Source organism: Scylla paramamosain, chromosome 19 (assembly GCF_035594125.1).
Source record: "Scylla paramamosain isolate STU-SP2022 chromosome 19, ASM3559412v1, whole genome shotgun sequence".
In the NCBI taxonomy this organism is placed as follows: Eukaryota; Metazoa; Arthropoda; class Malacostraca; order Decapoda; family Portunidae; genus Scylla; species Scylla paramamosain.
Genome location: NC_087169.1, coordinates 11,532,583 through 11,548,641, shown reverse-complemented (window position 1 = coordinate 11,548,641; position 16,059 = coordinate 11,532,583). Strand labels below are relative to the sequence as shown.

Here is a 16,059-nt window from a genome sequence, read left to right as displayed (position 1 = left end):
GAGAGAGAGAGAGAGAGAGAGAGAGAGAGAGAGAGAGAGAGAGAGAGAGAGAGAGAGAGAGAGAGAGAGAGAGAGAGAGACCTTTAAATACACACCCTGAAAAAAAAAAAGAGAAAAAGGTACATAATAATCATAAGACAACAACTTTCGTTCCTCCTACTTCGCAGTTTTACGAGCATTATTAAACAAACAAACCCGGACACGCACGTACAGCAAACAAATCAACACACCTTTATGATACCGTACATCTAAAAGTCAAATAAATATTACACACTTGCAAACAAAGACTTGGAACACACACACACACACACACACACACACACACACACACTGATAAGAGTACAACATGAACATTAAACAGTGACAATCAAGCATGGGAAGTTATTATCATCATGTGTGCTTGTGTGCCTGTGTCCGTACGTATTGAGACATGACAAAATACACACACCTTTGATTCAGGTAAGAAGTTTCATTGAGATTAGCTTGATTCCACTTTTCTCGTAAACTTTCTAAATGACACGTATGCTTATAAATCAAGAGTGATGTGTGTTGAATCAGGTCTTTATATATATATATATATATATATATATATATATATATATATATATATATATATATATATATATATAGAGAGAGAGAGAGAGAGAGAGAGAGAGAGAGAGAGAGAGAGAGAGAGAGAGAGAGAGAGAGAGAGAGAGAGAGAGAGAGAGAGAGAGAGAGAGAGATTTAGTTCTTGTACCATCCTATTATTTGCATCATAACAAAATGACAGGAAACTGAAAAAAATAAAAATAAAAAAGTAATATATATATATATATATATATATATATATATATATATATATATATATATATATATATATATATATATATATATATATATATATATATATATATATATATATATATATATATATATAATCACCCGTAAACAAAGTGAAGCGACAAGAACTTGATGATAAACTATTGTACCAGAAAGCTGGACGTAATCGGAGGCCGTGAGGTGCACATGAGAACGCAGGTAATACTAATCAGGCAGGTGAATAAACAAAAAAATGGAATGCAAAATGAATGTAACTCTATGAAATCCCCATGAATTTACACGATAAGCGATTTAATGCTAATAATCAAGTTTTTTTTTTTTTTTTTTTTTGTGTGTACCTATGTGTTTCAATGATAACAAATGAGAATGAGAGAGACTTCCCCTACGGCGCTTTCCCTGCTCCCCCTCCCCCTTTTTTTTTTTTTTTTTGACCCGCTGCTTGCTTGATTATATACGCGATTTCCTTCTCGTAGGCCAATTATATGTGCCACTGGGCATAATCTGGCCATTTATGTCTCGTCAATAAAACAAAATATAGGCGAGATTGTGTAAAATGATATCGACAGTTCCTCAAAGTGTAGACATTTGTAAAGGTTGAAGCAGTTACTTACATCCTGCACACTTTGCTGCTACACGCACACACAAACACAGTTCCTCAAAGTATAGACATTTGTAAAGGTTGAAGCAAAGTTCCTTACATCCTGCACACTTTGCTACTACACACACACACACACACACACTCTCTCTCTCTCTCTCTCTCTCTCTCTCTCTCTCTCTCTCTCTCTCTAACTCCAGAAGATAACTATATAACCTTAACATTCTCCTCTAAATCCAAGAGCGATCCCGTAGTCATAAGCATCAGCACACCTGGTCATCACCATCACACACACACCTGTCCACCAACCCGCCCACTCCACGCCTAGACCAGCATCACTGTCACCCAGAAGCCAAATTAACCACTTCTAAGAAAAATAAAAACTAAATGTTCTCATGTTTATTCCCCTTCGTCCCTCCGCACTAATAGAGAGACGTTAAACAACACAAGGGAATTTCCTTACTAATATTCGCATGCATATGAATATTTTCTTTAACGTTGGTGTGTTTTCTCGATTATCGCAGCACACACACACACACACACACTCACATTAAACAGGCTTTGTGTATCAGCTTTATCTAGTCAAAGTTTGATGACTGGGTTTTTTTGCCCCTTCTCTCTTCTCACTCATGACGTGTTGTGTTTATCATGCCCAGCCAGGTAATTACTATCCAATCACCTGAAAATTCCTCCTCCTGGTCTAATGTCGAGAATGGAGTCATCTCAAGGTGTGGAGCCATTATAATTTTCAGCATTTTTTTGCCTGTCTACATGACCATCCACACGCTAACGTCTCCCTCTCTCTCTCTCTTTGGCTAGCTCAAGTTTCTGTAACATTATTAGCTTTAGTCATACTCTCCACCATTTTTTCGTCTGCCTTTAACCTTCAATACATGAAAGCAAGAAGTCAGGTGCCAGCAATAGTTCTTACCTAGGTGAAGTTTTCTTCCCAGACAACCCTTGCGGAGCCTAGTTGTCCCTCCAAAGCCCTTTATTCGTTTTTAAGCCAGTAATTAGAAATGCTTTGTTCTCTCACCACAAATTTTCAAGGCCGCAGATTCGTGTTTTCGTGTTTCTTTTAATTACGCAGATTTGTCAATCTATCATTACAACCATAAAAGAGAAGTTCTTAAAAACCCGTGTAACTTCAACTAGAGCCTCTTGAAAGTAGGGAAGGTGCGGCGCGAGTGTTACACAATATGGTTCTTGTGGTCTCTTCCTATTCATTACCATACCCCGCTCGGTCCTCCTTCCCCGTGGACAAGTACTTGCTGGTGGGCTGAATGACAGGTTATTTCACAGCATGAGAGTGCATATTATGCTTGATTTTACCTCACGCACACTGTACCTGTAGGTCATACCATAATCATTCACCCTGACGTAAAAATTCGCTACTAGATAGTATATCTGGTGACTCTCTCTCTCTCTCTCTCTCTCTCTCTGTGTTTAGCGAGCATCCACCCCCCCCCCAACCTCCGTATCAAAATACAATATATATATTTTTTCCTTGATCATAAAATGAGCTTCACAATCTCATTTTCTTGGCACCCTGATGCTAATTCAATTATTCCATATACGTGTAAACGTCCCACTTTTCCGCCTGTTACAATTTAATTGCCACAACCTCGTTTTCTGCGAGTGGAACAGCAAGGGGAAGCTAAATCAGTAGCCCCAAAAATCAAAACTGAAGCAAAATGATAATTACAGTCCTATGGTTAAAGCTAATAATTTTATTATTATAAGGATGATATGAATTAAGCTATGAATTTATTTAATTGTCTGAAATTATGCATCAGGAAATGAGAGGATTGTGGGGCTTTTGAACTACAATGCAGTAATGAACATTTTGGAAATCGTGAGCTTGCAATGCCTGTTAAATTTTGTAGTGTTCAAGTTATTGTGTCTCAGCATTGGCACTGGTCTTACTGCTTTCAGCTAAACTGGGTGTGTTTTAAAACTCATCAGGACTACTTCTAAAGTTCACAAAAATAACTAGTCAGGTTAAGTGTGCATTTTTCCTTTGGTGATGTAGAAACATTGTAAAAGTATCTCTAGGAACATACAAAGACTTGAAAATCCCATTAAGGTTTGGTTCAGTTAAAAGTGGCTGAAATGAGAAATGGAAATGTTCAAGGAAGCTGTCCCAAAAATTCAAGGTGAATAACATAATCAAAGGCTCAGTGAGAACATGCAAACATACACCGAGAGGTAAAATATACCGACCAAGTAATTTGAACACATCAGGAGAATTCTTAAAATCCAAAGGGATGATTAGGTAGGTCTTGGGGGGGGGTATTTTTCCCATTGATGATGCAAAACCACTATTACAATATCACTAGAATCAACCAGACACCATTGAAAATTCCAATAAAGTCCAGCAAAACTTGTTAAAAGTGGTTGATATAAGAAGTGGAAGTGTCTGAGAATGTGGTCCAAGAAATTCATGGTGACCAAGATAACCAAAGGTTTAGTGAGAACATGCAAGGGAGACAACTCAATAAAGAGTAATATAGACATATACTTATAAATATAATTTCCTCTTTGATCTTCCTGAAGTTACCACTAATGCCAATATGAAGAAAAAAAAAAGAATTAAAAGAAATGCAATAAAATTGTAACTGCCTTCTCCATTTTCATTCTTTTTTTCCAACCTAGCACAAGATGCAGCACTGGTTCCTAGTACCTCTTTTTTTATGCCCTGCAGGTAATTTTTTTTTCATAATTTATTTTTTCTTTCTCCCACATTGCTAATGATATTTATTTACTTCCACATTTGTGTCCCTGTAATGCTTCATTAGACATGAATCCCTAGTTTATGTGGGCACCTGAGCCCTGTTATTAGCAGTGGAGAAATCCACTCTACCTATGGTGGCTTGGATGTGGCTAGCTGACGTGTGAGGCAGCAGCTGGTATGAACACTACTCAGTTGATTCTGTGACAATGAGGTGTCTCAGTGGAACCTGCAACTGAGGACCACCACTCCACATATCCTTGTTATCTAAACTTATTGAGGTCACAATTGGCCCAATGTGTTTCCCAGCTGTTATCAGCTGCTATCCTATGGAACCTCACCACAGCCATCCCCTTTCAGGGAGGTCTTAGGACCAGGTGCAAGATATATAGATAAATAGATTGAGATCAATATTGCTATGCTAGTTCTGAGCACTCCTCCTTTAAATTATCTTATTTTTTGGAGCTATGCCACTTATGAGCACTTTTCTCATTAAATTATCCCTTTTTTCCCTCATGAAGGTGTATAGCTGACTTAGTATCTTTGAATTTCCTTTCTCTCTCTTAGTAGATAATGCAATATTAGTTCATACTTTTTAATTCCCCTTTCTTCCCTAACAGGATGCAACTTGGATGCCAAAACTGATTTCCCTCTCTTTCCTAACAAGACTGAGAAGCTAACTCAAAAGACTTTCCTTAATTTCCTCTTTTCCTCTTTCCCCCTTTCACCCCCAACAGACGATGCAACGCCAGCTCAGAGGGTGTGGATGGGTGTGGTGTGATGTGCTGCGGTCGGGGCTTCACCTCCCACACCCACCGCACACATCACCGCTGTCACTGCAAATACCACTGGTGCTGCTACGTCACCTGTGAGACCTGTGCAGTGTGGCATGACGTCCACACCTGTAACTGACCTCACCACACCTTATCCTCAATCTCTCAACCTTAATCCTTGCCTCCATCTCCTCACCTCTCCTCATCCCCTCTCTCTCTCTCTCTCTTGCTACTCTTACTGTGTTTTATTTATCAGCAGGGACTCCTGATTAGTCAAAACTATGTCTTTTTGAATGCATAATTAATCATTTGTTGTATTATACTGTACAAATAAAGTTTCTATATAGAGTTGTGAGATTATATATTTTTCATCCTTTCATAGGTATTTGTAGAACTCTCTCTCTAAGCCATGGTAATGAATATTTTTATACTTGTCACACTGGAATGCATAAGGGTAGTTTGCATTCATTACCAGCAATTTATACACACTAATATTCAGTTCATGTAAGAGGTTAGACTTATACACAAGTAAATAACCATCAGCATAATTTAGACATACTTACTTTCTCTTAACTTATGACTTGCCAGATCCACTCTTGGGTAAATAAATCACAAACACAGAAATGCCATTTTTTGTGTTTTATTAAAAAAAATCCTGTGATTTGCCGTGTTATCAAATTAACAAACAATATTTCAACAAACTGCAAGTGTACCAATACATCCAAGATTTTCACCATTCTAAAAACACCTTGCCTTTGTTTATAGTCATCCACACATACCAAATATAGCTAATGATCTTCTATATTTGTATAAAAGAATGGCAACACTTTTCTTCTCTGTAAAAACATCAAAAGTAATTCAACTCTGATCTCTTTTTAAACTCAACGGCCTGATGAACAGAACACACGCTCATAAATAATTTACAACTCCACCACTTACAAAACCTCAGCCTTACCTAACAGCCATCTCCAGATATCATAGCTCTATATGACTTCTTCTCTGACTAGTTGAGTCTGAAAAAAATAAATAAATAAAAATAAATAAATAAATATAAGCATGTTGTACATCATCTGTTAATGTATCCTTCAGTACCATCATCTTAAATCCTCTAACACTCTACTTTTTATATCTTTAATATTTATCATACATTCCTACATATATATTTTTTGTCTGTATGTTTCTTGACACCTTTCATACTATTTTTCTTTTGTATCCTACTATTATGTAAGTATAACAATGGCAAAAAAATTGCATTAGATAATAATCTAATATGTAAAAGGCATAAAAATATCATGCATGTGAACAGAGTTATAATATGAAAGGTAATAACGCATAGCCCTCCATTGCTTAAATACAGACAACTGTGAGGATTGAATTTTTTCCAATCACCAGTTACAGATTGGGAAAAGTCTATGCATTTTAACTCCCTCATTCTACCAAACCACTGATGCCACATTCCTCACTGGCAGGCAATCCATCAAGTCACAAGGAACAGAAAAGAGAGAAGGAGAAAGAGAAAAGAAGACAATAACAACCAAGAATCAGGATAAACAGAATTTTTCTGAGTATAAAATGTCAGTATCATGCTGAGAGAGAGAGAGAGAGAGAGAGAGAGAGAGAGAGAGAGAGAGAGAGAGAGAGAGAGAGAGAGAGAGAGAGAGAGAGAGAGAGAGAGAGAGAGAGAGAGAGAGAGAGAGAGAGAGAGAGAGAGAGAGAGAGAGAGCACCTCTATTCCTTATTAGCCTAGTCATAGTAAACTCACCTTGTGTGAGTGAAGCTTTACCTTCCTTGAAGCCCTGCATCACATTCTTTATTCCTGCATCATACTCGGTCCACTCAGAGATGATCCTCTGGGCAGCCACAAGCTTGGCCTCCTTGGTCATGGGGTTATTGCACTGAGGGAACGAGAAAAAGAGCATCATCATCACAACCACCATCATTACTATTCTCCCAGCTCCTGCCACCACCACCACCACCACCATTACTGTCCTCAGTCCTGCCATCATAATCCAGTATCAATCTCACTATTGCTACCACTATAGCAACCTTAATCAGATGCTGTGAGCTAAGGCAGGCACAGGGTGAATGATCATGTACGTTTGTGAGGAAAAAGTAATATACAGGTAAGGGGAAAGTTGTCAGCTTGAGAACTGACAACTAACTTTCACATTCCTGTGCTGCTGAATCACAATTACAAAGGAAATTCATTTGTCTGCATCACTCAACTAAATCATGACTTCATATAAAACATAACATGAAAATATGAACCACAAAAGTAAACAGTATCTGAGTGAATGATTAGTTTCTTTTTTCAAACTGAGATCAATAAGTAATATTAGTAACATGAATGATGGCCCTGTGAGGCACAGAGTGACTCACCAAGTCAATGATCTTGGCAGTCTTCTTGGACTCATCATCACACCAGGACTCACACCATAGCCAGTCCTGGGGGAGGGACTTGATACGCACCTGATGGATCATATTATTGGGCAGGTCCTGCAGGGAGAAAGTCCAACAGAGGATACCATGAGATTGGTCTGGTTAGGTGGCTCTTAGGAGTTGTGTTTGCAAACAATTGGTGTATATGAATGGACTGTATGTAAGACATCCCTTGTTATATTTGGAACAGCCTTTCATCTACTTCTGAAGATTGGTTTCATCTAAAAGTCTGTTTATTAACAGTTTATGTGCGATTTGCATTGTGTGTATGTGAAGCCTGTAAGACCTGTAAAAGAGAGAGAGAGAGAGAGAGAGAGAGAGAGAGAGAGAGAGAGAGAGAGAGAGAGAGAGAGAGAGAGAGAGAGAGAGAGAGAGAGAGAGAGAGAGAGAGAGAGAGAGAGAGAGAGAGAGAGAGAGAGAGAGAGAGAGAGAGAGAGAGAGAGAGAGAGAGAGAGAGAGAGAGAGAGAGAGAGAGAGAGAGAGAGAGAGAGAGAGAGAGAAACTGTTAGAAGAGTGTCCCCTGCAATTATCGTAATTCTGAGGAGCAGGTTTCAAATTTACAAGGATCAGCCTTCATCACTTGCAAGTAACACATCAAGCTTTACGGTCTGCCTATCTATATTTTTTTGTGCATCCTCCCTATCTGGGAACTTCCCTCATGTGAGGCAGCCATGCAAGGAAAGCTGTACAACTATACTGATAACTCACACATGTTACTCTACCCTGCAATAAACAAGAAACCAACAAAAGGTTACTTGTTGACCTTGCCTGTCTAATAATTAATGATATAGAAAACTTAGCCATTAAGGACTCTTAAAATATTTTTTGATGTGGCACATGTCCTTCACTGCTACTACCTGGTCTAGGTTGGAGAGGGAGTTGGGGTCTTGGGAGAGGCCTTGGTACTGGCCACGCAGACGGTCACCAGCAGCAATCTGCCTGAATCTCTTCAGGTCAACTACAAAGAGTGCCGAGATGTGGTACTTGCGGCCTGCCAGATGATTATGCCAATAGCCCTGCTTCCAGAACCTGTCACAGGAGAAAAATGGGACAAGCTGACAGATAACAGACAACAGCAGAAGTAATGTGATAAAAATTGCATGAATATGTAAGATGTACAACTCTATCCACACATAGACAGTCATGACAAAAAAGTTCATGTGTCCTATTCCAAGCATTTATTTTTTACCTCACTCTCATACATAATAACACCCACACCTTCCCATGACTGAACTCACTCACCTGAATCCTTCAATCTCCTTCCTTGAGTCACAGAATGGGACAAAACCATAGGGTGCCCCATCTAGGTCCTCATTGTTCAGGTCCTTGATGTCTGCTCGCACAACCTGGGGGCATTACGCATTGCCATCAGATCCTGTCTGGTTACTCAAGAAGGATCTTGAAAAAAAAACTTGAACTGTTGCATCTAGATCTTGTGAATTATTGCTTGCAGGAATGCTGTTATCTGTCTTCTTATTTTATCAAGTAAATGCGAATAATACATTATATCATGCTTGAAAAATGAACAAATACTAGTAGAGTTTACATAAGATTCTGATGTTTATATTTCTTTCACATCTTAAGAAACACATACATAAACTACCTTGATGTGATTGATATGAAAAGAGAATACCTATCTTTAACCACTAATAAAAGCAAACAGACATACTCATAAATCAATACTAGGTACCTGATCAGCATCAACGAAAATGATTTTCTTAATATCGAGTGGGAAGAGGACATCCAGAAACAGGATCTTGTAGCCCCAGATGATGCGCTGCTTCTCAGACTGCTGGTGGAGCCAACGTGGCCACTTGTACTGTACCAGCTCATATTCGAAACCATACTCCTTCGCCAGCAGTGGCAGAGCATCCTGATGAGGTCAGATACAAATGTTAATCTTTTTACCCCACAATTTTTTTTCCAGTGGCAGAGCATCCTGATGGGGATAGATATAGAAGTTACTTTCACCACTATAGTATTTTCTAGTGGCAGAGCATCATGACAGGGAAAAACTTAAATGTAATATAGTCCCTGGAAAAAAAAAAAAAAAAAATAAATAAATAAATAAATAAAAAATAAATAAAATAAATTACGGCACTTGAAGGAAAAGATTAAATTTTGTTTGCTGGTTTAATTATTTAGTACATAGACATTTCTCCTTTGTGAGTGAGTACATCCTGTCTACATCTGGGCATGGAATAAGCAAGATTGAGAAGTACTGCCTCTCCAATTTGTGGCAACAGATATTTATGATGGCAGCCTGCAATTTTGGTATAGACGTCGTCTCAGTCTCCATGGTGCTCAGTTTCCATTTTATGTAGCTCCATGCATTCTCAAAGGGATTGAGGTCTGGTGAGTTCTCTGGCCAATCCAAAATCTTAACCACAATGTCTTCTAAGAATACCTTTGCCTTCTTTTCCCTATGACTAGGGGCCCTGTCATGCATGAAAATGTGCATGTTTAAAATCTCCTTGAGCTGCAACAAATGGTTTTCCAGGATGCACAATACTGGTCTCCATTTATTGCTGTACTTTTAAGAAGGAAATACAGCCCTCCCCTTCTACCATAACCACTGATGCAGGCCCACACCATGACACAGGCTGACTGTTTTACTGTCTTGATGGTGAACTTGGGATGAAAGCAGTTGGACCCTCGTGGACGTTGCACCCTCTTGCTGGCACTTCTCAATACATTAAAGCAGAATGCATTGCTGAACACCAAGTATTCCCAATCTTCTGCTGTCCATGGCTTGTACTTTTTACAAAATTCTAGCCTCTTCTTTTTCATCACTTGGATAAGCAAACATTTTTTGGCTACTGTGTGGCTCCATAGTTCCAGGTCCGTCTACAGTCGATGATGAATTGTACGGACCAATTCCTTGTTAAGAAATTCTGAGTTCTGGGGTTTTTAATCTTTGCATGTTATTGAAAGCTTCTTCATAACAATCCTCTTTTGCAGTTGGTCTGTCTTCTTAGAGGTTTTCCATGGCCATACTGATCCTTTTTTTCCATGCTAATGCCACTTCCAATTCTCCAGCCTCAGCCTGCCTACACTAGACAGTGTTTTTGGAAATTTCCATCTCCTTTGCAATTTGTCCCATGGTCTTCTCCTTTCTGTATATGGTAACTATTTGAGTCTTCCTGATGAGAGATAATGATTTTTCCAGCATAATGACTCAGCAGCCAAAATATTGAGGGTAGCGAGGAGTAGAAAGAGTTCATGAGCAGTCTACAACCACCACCCTCTCTCATAGCTGGCAGGTAACTGAAGGCGTGAGGAAGTGTGGTAATGAGAATTGGCAGCCTACTGAGCTGCCAGACATTCAATACACATAAGAAACATTAACTGCTCCTAACAGAAAAAGCAAATAATCTTAGGATTGGTCTCTGTCCTAAGTATTTTGCATCCTAAGTACCTATTATTGTGGTGACTGTACATTAAGTTTCTTTCCAGTCACCTACTACTTTCTAAACACTTTTTTTGTACTAGTCTCTTAAGTGATATTAAGCTTCCATTTTCTCTTTTCTTTTCCTTGTGCCCAAGTAAATGATTTGTTACAGGGCTCTGCATGTCAAGAAAAGGAGATCACAGTAATGAATGTCATAGTACTAGTTTCATAAATGATGACAATAATCTATTATTTTCTCTTTTCCTTTCTGTGTCCATGTAAATGGACACAGAAAGGAATGGACACATAGGTGGGCATCATCACGATAAATCATTGCAATCATTTATCATGATAAAGATATAGGATTATCAATTATCTGATAATTATTTTTCCTGTGCTACTGATTCATCAGTGTCACTGATACTTTTGGCTCCAAACTAGAGGAGTTTGATTTTAATTTTTGGGACATGAACGTGTTGAAGTTTTAAACTTTCAAAATCAAATGTTGTTATTTTACTCAAAACAATATTTTCATTAGTGAAGAGACAGGATAAACACTGAATTTGAATTTTTTAAAGTTTTCTAAGATAAAGATAAAAATAGTGATTTGGATTTATTAATTTTTTATTTATTGGAATTTTGGATTTATTGATGAATCGGTTAACGGGCGATAAATTTATCACCAGTTATTGGTTATTGGTTATCGATGATAAGGTTATCATTATTGCTATATTGGTTATCGTGATAAATGTTTTCATTACAGAGGGTGTCCAGGTTATAAGGTAACGAGTTACGAATGTTCAGAGATGAACAAAAAATGAAATCGTGCTCTTGATAATGTTTCCTTTGCTAACCAAAAGTTCAAATTTGGCACTACTTGCCATATTTATCTAGTATGCGGCTTTGCCACTACCCACGCAGTGCAGCAGCATAGTGAAGGACTGACCACCACCCCCAGGACACAGGCCCTGTAGCAGTTTATTTTGAGAGTAGTTTAAAGTTTAAATTTAATTCAAAAACTTATTGTACTGCACCACATTGAGTCTGGTTTGAGATTCCATGGTGTATGGATCTCTGCCAGTTGGCCTCTGAGAGGAGTAGAGATAGGAGGGTTGAGCTGCATGGTGTAGAAAGCCTGCTCCATTACATTAAGTCCATGAATAGGCAAACATACCTGTCTTATACTTTCAGCCAGCCATCTTAATAAATTATATAAATAAAGGCATGTATAACCTGAGAAGGAGAGAGGAAGAAAGGGAAAAATGTCCATGAGAGAGAGTGAGGGAGAGAGCATCTCATAACTTGGGGCTACACCTGCTGGACTTTGGCTACACCCACTCCTAAGTCCATGAATAGGCAAACAAACCTGTCTTATGCTTTCTAACAACCATCTTAATCAATTATATGAACAAAGGCATGTATAACCCAGGAGAGAGAGAGAGAGAGAGAGAGAGAGAGAGAGAGAGAGAGAGAGAGAGAGAGAGAGAGAGAGAGAGAGAGAGAGAGAGAGAGAGAGAGAGAGAGAGAGAGAGAGAGAGAGAGAGAGAGAGAGAGAGAGAGAGAGAGAGAGAGAGAGAGAGAGAGAGAGAGAGAGAGAGAGAGAGAGAGAGAGAGAGAGAGAGAGAGAGAGAGAGAGAGAGAGAGAGAAATGTGCATGAGAAAGAGAGAGAGTGAGAGAGAGAGTGAAAACAAATGTGCATGAATGAGAGAGAAAAAGAGGCATCTCATTTTAACCTGGGTCATATGGTTGGTATATTTGAGTCTTGCGTTTGGCAGAAGCCTCAAGCCTGTCACTAGTTAGTAGAATCACATCACCCCTAGGGCAAGGTGTTTCTCTCTCTCTCTCTCTCTCTCTCTCTCTCTCTCTCTCTCTCTCTCTCTCTCTCTCTCTCTCTCTCTCTCTCTCTCTCTCTCATGGTATCAAGCAAGCAAGCATTACATTGTTTGCGGAATGTATACTTTTTTTTGTACCAAAAAAATTATGACGAGTTACGAGCAGCTTTCTGGAAAATATCTTGCTTGTAACTCAAACACCCTCTGTATCACGTCCACTTATGCTTGTTACCTACATTACTCTGAATGTTAAGAAAAGACCACAGCAGCAAAAGGGTTAGTTATTTTCAGTACAACTGATTTGAAAGTAACAAAAATTGTATACAGTACCTTAAAGTTTGGCGAGAGGAAATTCTTAAGGAACCAGAACTTGACAGGAGCCTTGGTGTGGCGCAGGACTGACACCATCATGATACGTAGGAACCTCTCGTATAGATGACCCGATGCTACGGAGAAGATGTTAACAGTCTCGTCCTGGTCGTCTGAGGAGCTCCCTGATGTGAAGGTGCTGCAGGGAGGATTAAGAATGCATGTTATGAGAGGAGGCAAAATTGAGGCATGAGAGGAAAGGAGTGTTTACTGTGTGTGCAATGTTATGGAGTGTGTTCTCATAGTAATAGGTTTTCCTTACTAGTTTACTTTTATCAAACAATGAAATGAAGAGTAGTAATAGAAATACTTGCAAAAAACTAAACAGGGTAAAACTAAAACAATATCTATCAAACAGGTCACATTAACTTAAATGAAATCCCTAGTACAAATACAAACAAACCAAATAATAAACACTCAAGCTAAAATTGCAAATATAGAGCTACTGCAATCTGGTTCTCAAATATATATGTCTGTAAGTGCATTTCATACATACATACTCAAAACATTAATTCTGAGGGAGAGGCTACTTAACACACCAAATATACTACAGTATGATCATAAACAACTTACAGTCAATAAATCTATAGAGTATGAAAGAGTACTAGTATATATTGAGAACAGATTGCCAGAGAAGGAATGCTGTACCTGGTCCAGAGGTTCCTAGCCAGATCAAAAACCTGCCCCACCAGAACCCGCCACTCCTCAACTATGGGCCCGATAACAGGCATGCTTGTAATTGGAAACAGAAAATGAAAACCCAGATTAACCTAAGCCTTTTTCACCACGATGCAAAAAAATGCTTCAACACTACTACACACAAAACAGAAGCACTTGCCCTAGAGCATACAAAGAAAAGGAAATTAATATTATTCAACACCTAATGATAACAGCACAGGTAATATAAAAATACCGCATGCAACAAAAATACAGAAAATGAAGCTTTGGTCATGGGGAGACTATTTACTTTGGGAAAAGATATCCCTGAAATGCACCATGGTGATACAGGTATGTCTGGCTTCTATTGCGGTAACCTCTGAATTGTTGTACACACACACACACACACACACACACAATGACCAAGTGAGTGGATGTGTTTTTCGGCACTCTGGCTGAAGATGTCATTTACTTTGAGGAAGTGAATAAGCAAGAGGGGGGGAGTTGGATTAGTGCTTTACCAGTCTTTAGATGTGATATTAAACATAAAATAAAAGAGATTTTATTTTCTTTGGTCAATCTATGTGGAGCCATTGGAAAGATGGCAGGTGACGAGGCTGGAACTTGACCAAAACAAAAGAAAACACCTTGGGCTGACAGCCCAAAGAGCAGAGTTAATCAAGTGATATCAAGTTCATTAAAACATTTATTCATCCCCACAAATACTACTAGAGAAGAAATTACTGACTGTGAAGGCTTCTTGGATGCATGTGGAAGGATTGGTCTTATAGAAGGACTGTTAAAAGGGTTTGTCCAGCTGAGTTAACAAATTGGAAGAGATGTGACTATTTAGAGTTGGAAAATAAAACTTGGAAAGAGAAATGCAAATTTCTGGAGAATAAGAGAAAGGATGAGAGTAGGAAGTTGAATTTCAAATATGAGGAATTAAGCAAAAATCTAGAAAGCTATAAGGTAAAGGTGGGGATTAATCAAGAAAAGTTGATAGTTATACTGTGGGGGGGGAAAAAGATGAAAAAACTGCTAATTTAAAGGAAATAATGGACAATCAGTTGAAAGATAAGGAAGAATTTGTTAAAAAAAAAGGCAGTAGTTACAGTTATTAAAGAAAAGGAATATTTTTGTTAGGAACATTGCAGGGAAGAAAAATACATCATTAATTTGGGAACAAGGAGAAAAAGATAGTAGCTAAACATGAGAAAAAAAAGAAAGGAGCACTGCAGTGGATCTAGTAAAAAGTTGTGATTAAACATGAGAATGATTGGGAGGGGGAGGTTGAGGAAGTAATAAGATTGGGGAAGTATGTTGAAGCAAAAACCGACCAATGAGTATTAAATTTAAGCTGCAAATGGCAGCAGAAGAGGTACTAAATGGAGCATGGAGATTAGGAAGAAAGAAGGACATCAAAAATATCTGGATATGGAGACATGAATGAGGAGGAGAGAGCAAAAAATGAGCAAATTGTGGAAGCATGTTGAGGAAAAAAAAGAAGCCAGAATGGAGGAGGAAAAGACAAAGTTCTGCTGGAAAGTCAGGGACATGAGGTTGATAAAGTGGATGATTGGAAAAAAAGAGAGTGGAGTGAGAAATTGAAGATTGCTTATACTAATTGATGTGAATGGGTTAACTTTCAGCACAGGTGGAACTAAATGACTACTTAGGAGAGGATGCTCTGGATGTGATGGGAATTACTGAAACAAAGCTAAGTGACAACAATGAAGTGAATAATTTGGGTGAAGGAAAATATGATGTATGGCTGAAAAACAGAAGTGAAAACAAGGTGGAGTAATGATTTTCGTGAGAAAGGATTTATTGGCTTGTAAGACTAATTGTGATTATGAACTGGCTGAAGTGATTAAAGTTGAGACGGTGTGTAGAGAAGGTAGAAAAAGAGGCTTTGCAGAGGTATATGTTCCTCCTAAAATAAATTCCATGGGGTTGTGGAATACAAGGTTAAATTAGAGGATACACAAAGATGTGTGGAAGACATGATGGCAAGCAGAGACATTCTAATGATTATGGGAGATTTCATCTGCAAGGAGGTTAGATGGGAGGAGCGGTAGGTGGACGGGAGAGACGAGTCTTGGGGAGGAGAGTTGTTAAGGATGGCAATGGAGAATTCAATGACACAATGGATGGAAGAGAATATGAGGTTCTAGGGGAGAAGATGAACCCTCAAGGCTGGATTTAATTTTTATGAAAGAACTTGAAGTCGTTGAGGATATAGACTATAAATGTCCAACAGGTAAAAGTGATCACATGGTGGTGGAGTGTACAATGAGAGTAGGAGGAAAGATACAAAAGAAAGAATGCCACAGAATAGGAAGATTCAACTATGGAAGACCAGACTTTGGAAAATTGAGGAATTACTTTGAGCATGTGGACTGGAATCAATTTGATGAAGCAACAGGAATAGAAGTTAAATGGGGAG

The 16,059-nt window shown here is 38.5% G+C and overlaps 2 protein-coding genes across 6 annotated transcripts in view; one reads left to right on the top strand and one right to left on the bottom strand.

Annotated features, from left to right (window-relative positions):
* The window catches only part of LOC135109631 (protein Wnt-11b-like), an 85,581-nt gene extending 80,312 nt beyond the window's left edge, over positions 1 to 5,269 (top strand). For both annotated transcript variants that reach the window (XM_064021076.1, XM_064021075.1), the window contains one exon: positions 4,886 to 5,269. In XM_064021076.1, coding sequence (XP_063877146.1) covers positions 4,886 to 5,060 — 175 coding nt within the window. In that variant the 3' untranslated portion in view covers positions 5,061 to 5,269. The remainder of the gene's footprint in view (positions 1 to 4,885) is intronic.
* Positions 5,270 to 5,545: 276 nt separating this feature from the next.
* Positions 5,546 to 16,059, bottom strand: part of LOC135109630 (UDP-glucose:glycoprotein glucosyltransferase 1-like) — a 71,282-nt gene continuing 60,768 nt past the window's right edge. For 3 of the 4 annotated variants that reach the window (XM_064021070.1, XM_064021071.1, XM_064021072.1), the window contains exons 20-27: positions 13,602 to 13,685; positions 12,915 to 13,092; positions 9,051 to 9,233; positions 8,603 to 8,706; positions 8,218 to 8,389; positions 7,301 to 7,417; positions 6,684 to 6,816; positions 5,546 to 5,934 (exon numbers count right to left, since the gene is read on the bottom strand). In XM_064021070.1, the coding sequence (XP_063877140.1) occupies positions 5,897 to 5,934; positions 6,684 to 6,816; positions 7,301 to 7,417; positions 8,218 to 8,389; positions 8,603 to 8,706; positions 9,051 to 9,233; positions 12,915 to 13,092; positions 13,602 to 13,685 (1,009 nt within the window). In that variant the 3' untranslated portion in view covers positions 5,546 to 5,896. The remainder of the gene's footprint in view (positions 5,935 to 6,683; positions 6,817 to 7,300; positions 7,418 to 8,217; positions 8,390 to 8,602; positions 8,707 to 9,050; positions 9,234 to 12,914; positions 13,093 to 13,601; positions 13,686 to 16,059) is intronic. The other variant, XM_064021074.1, reaches the window with a different exon arrangement.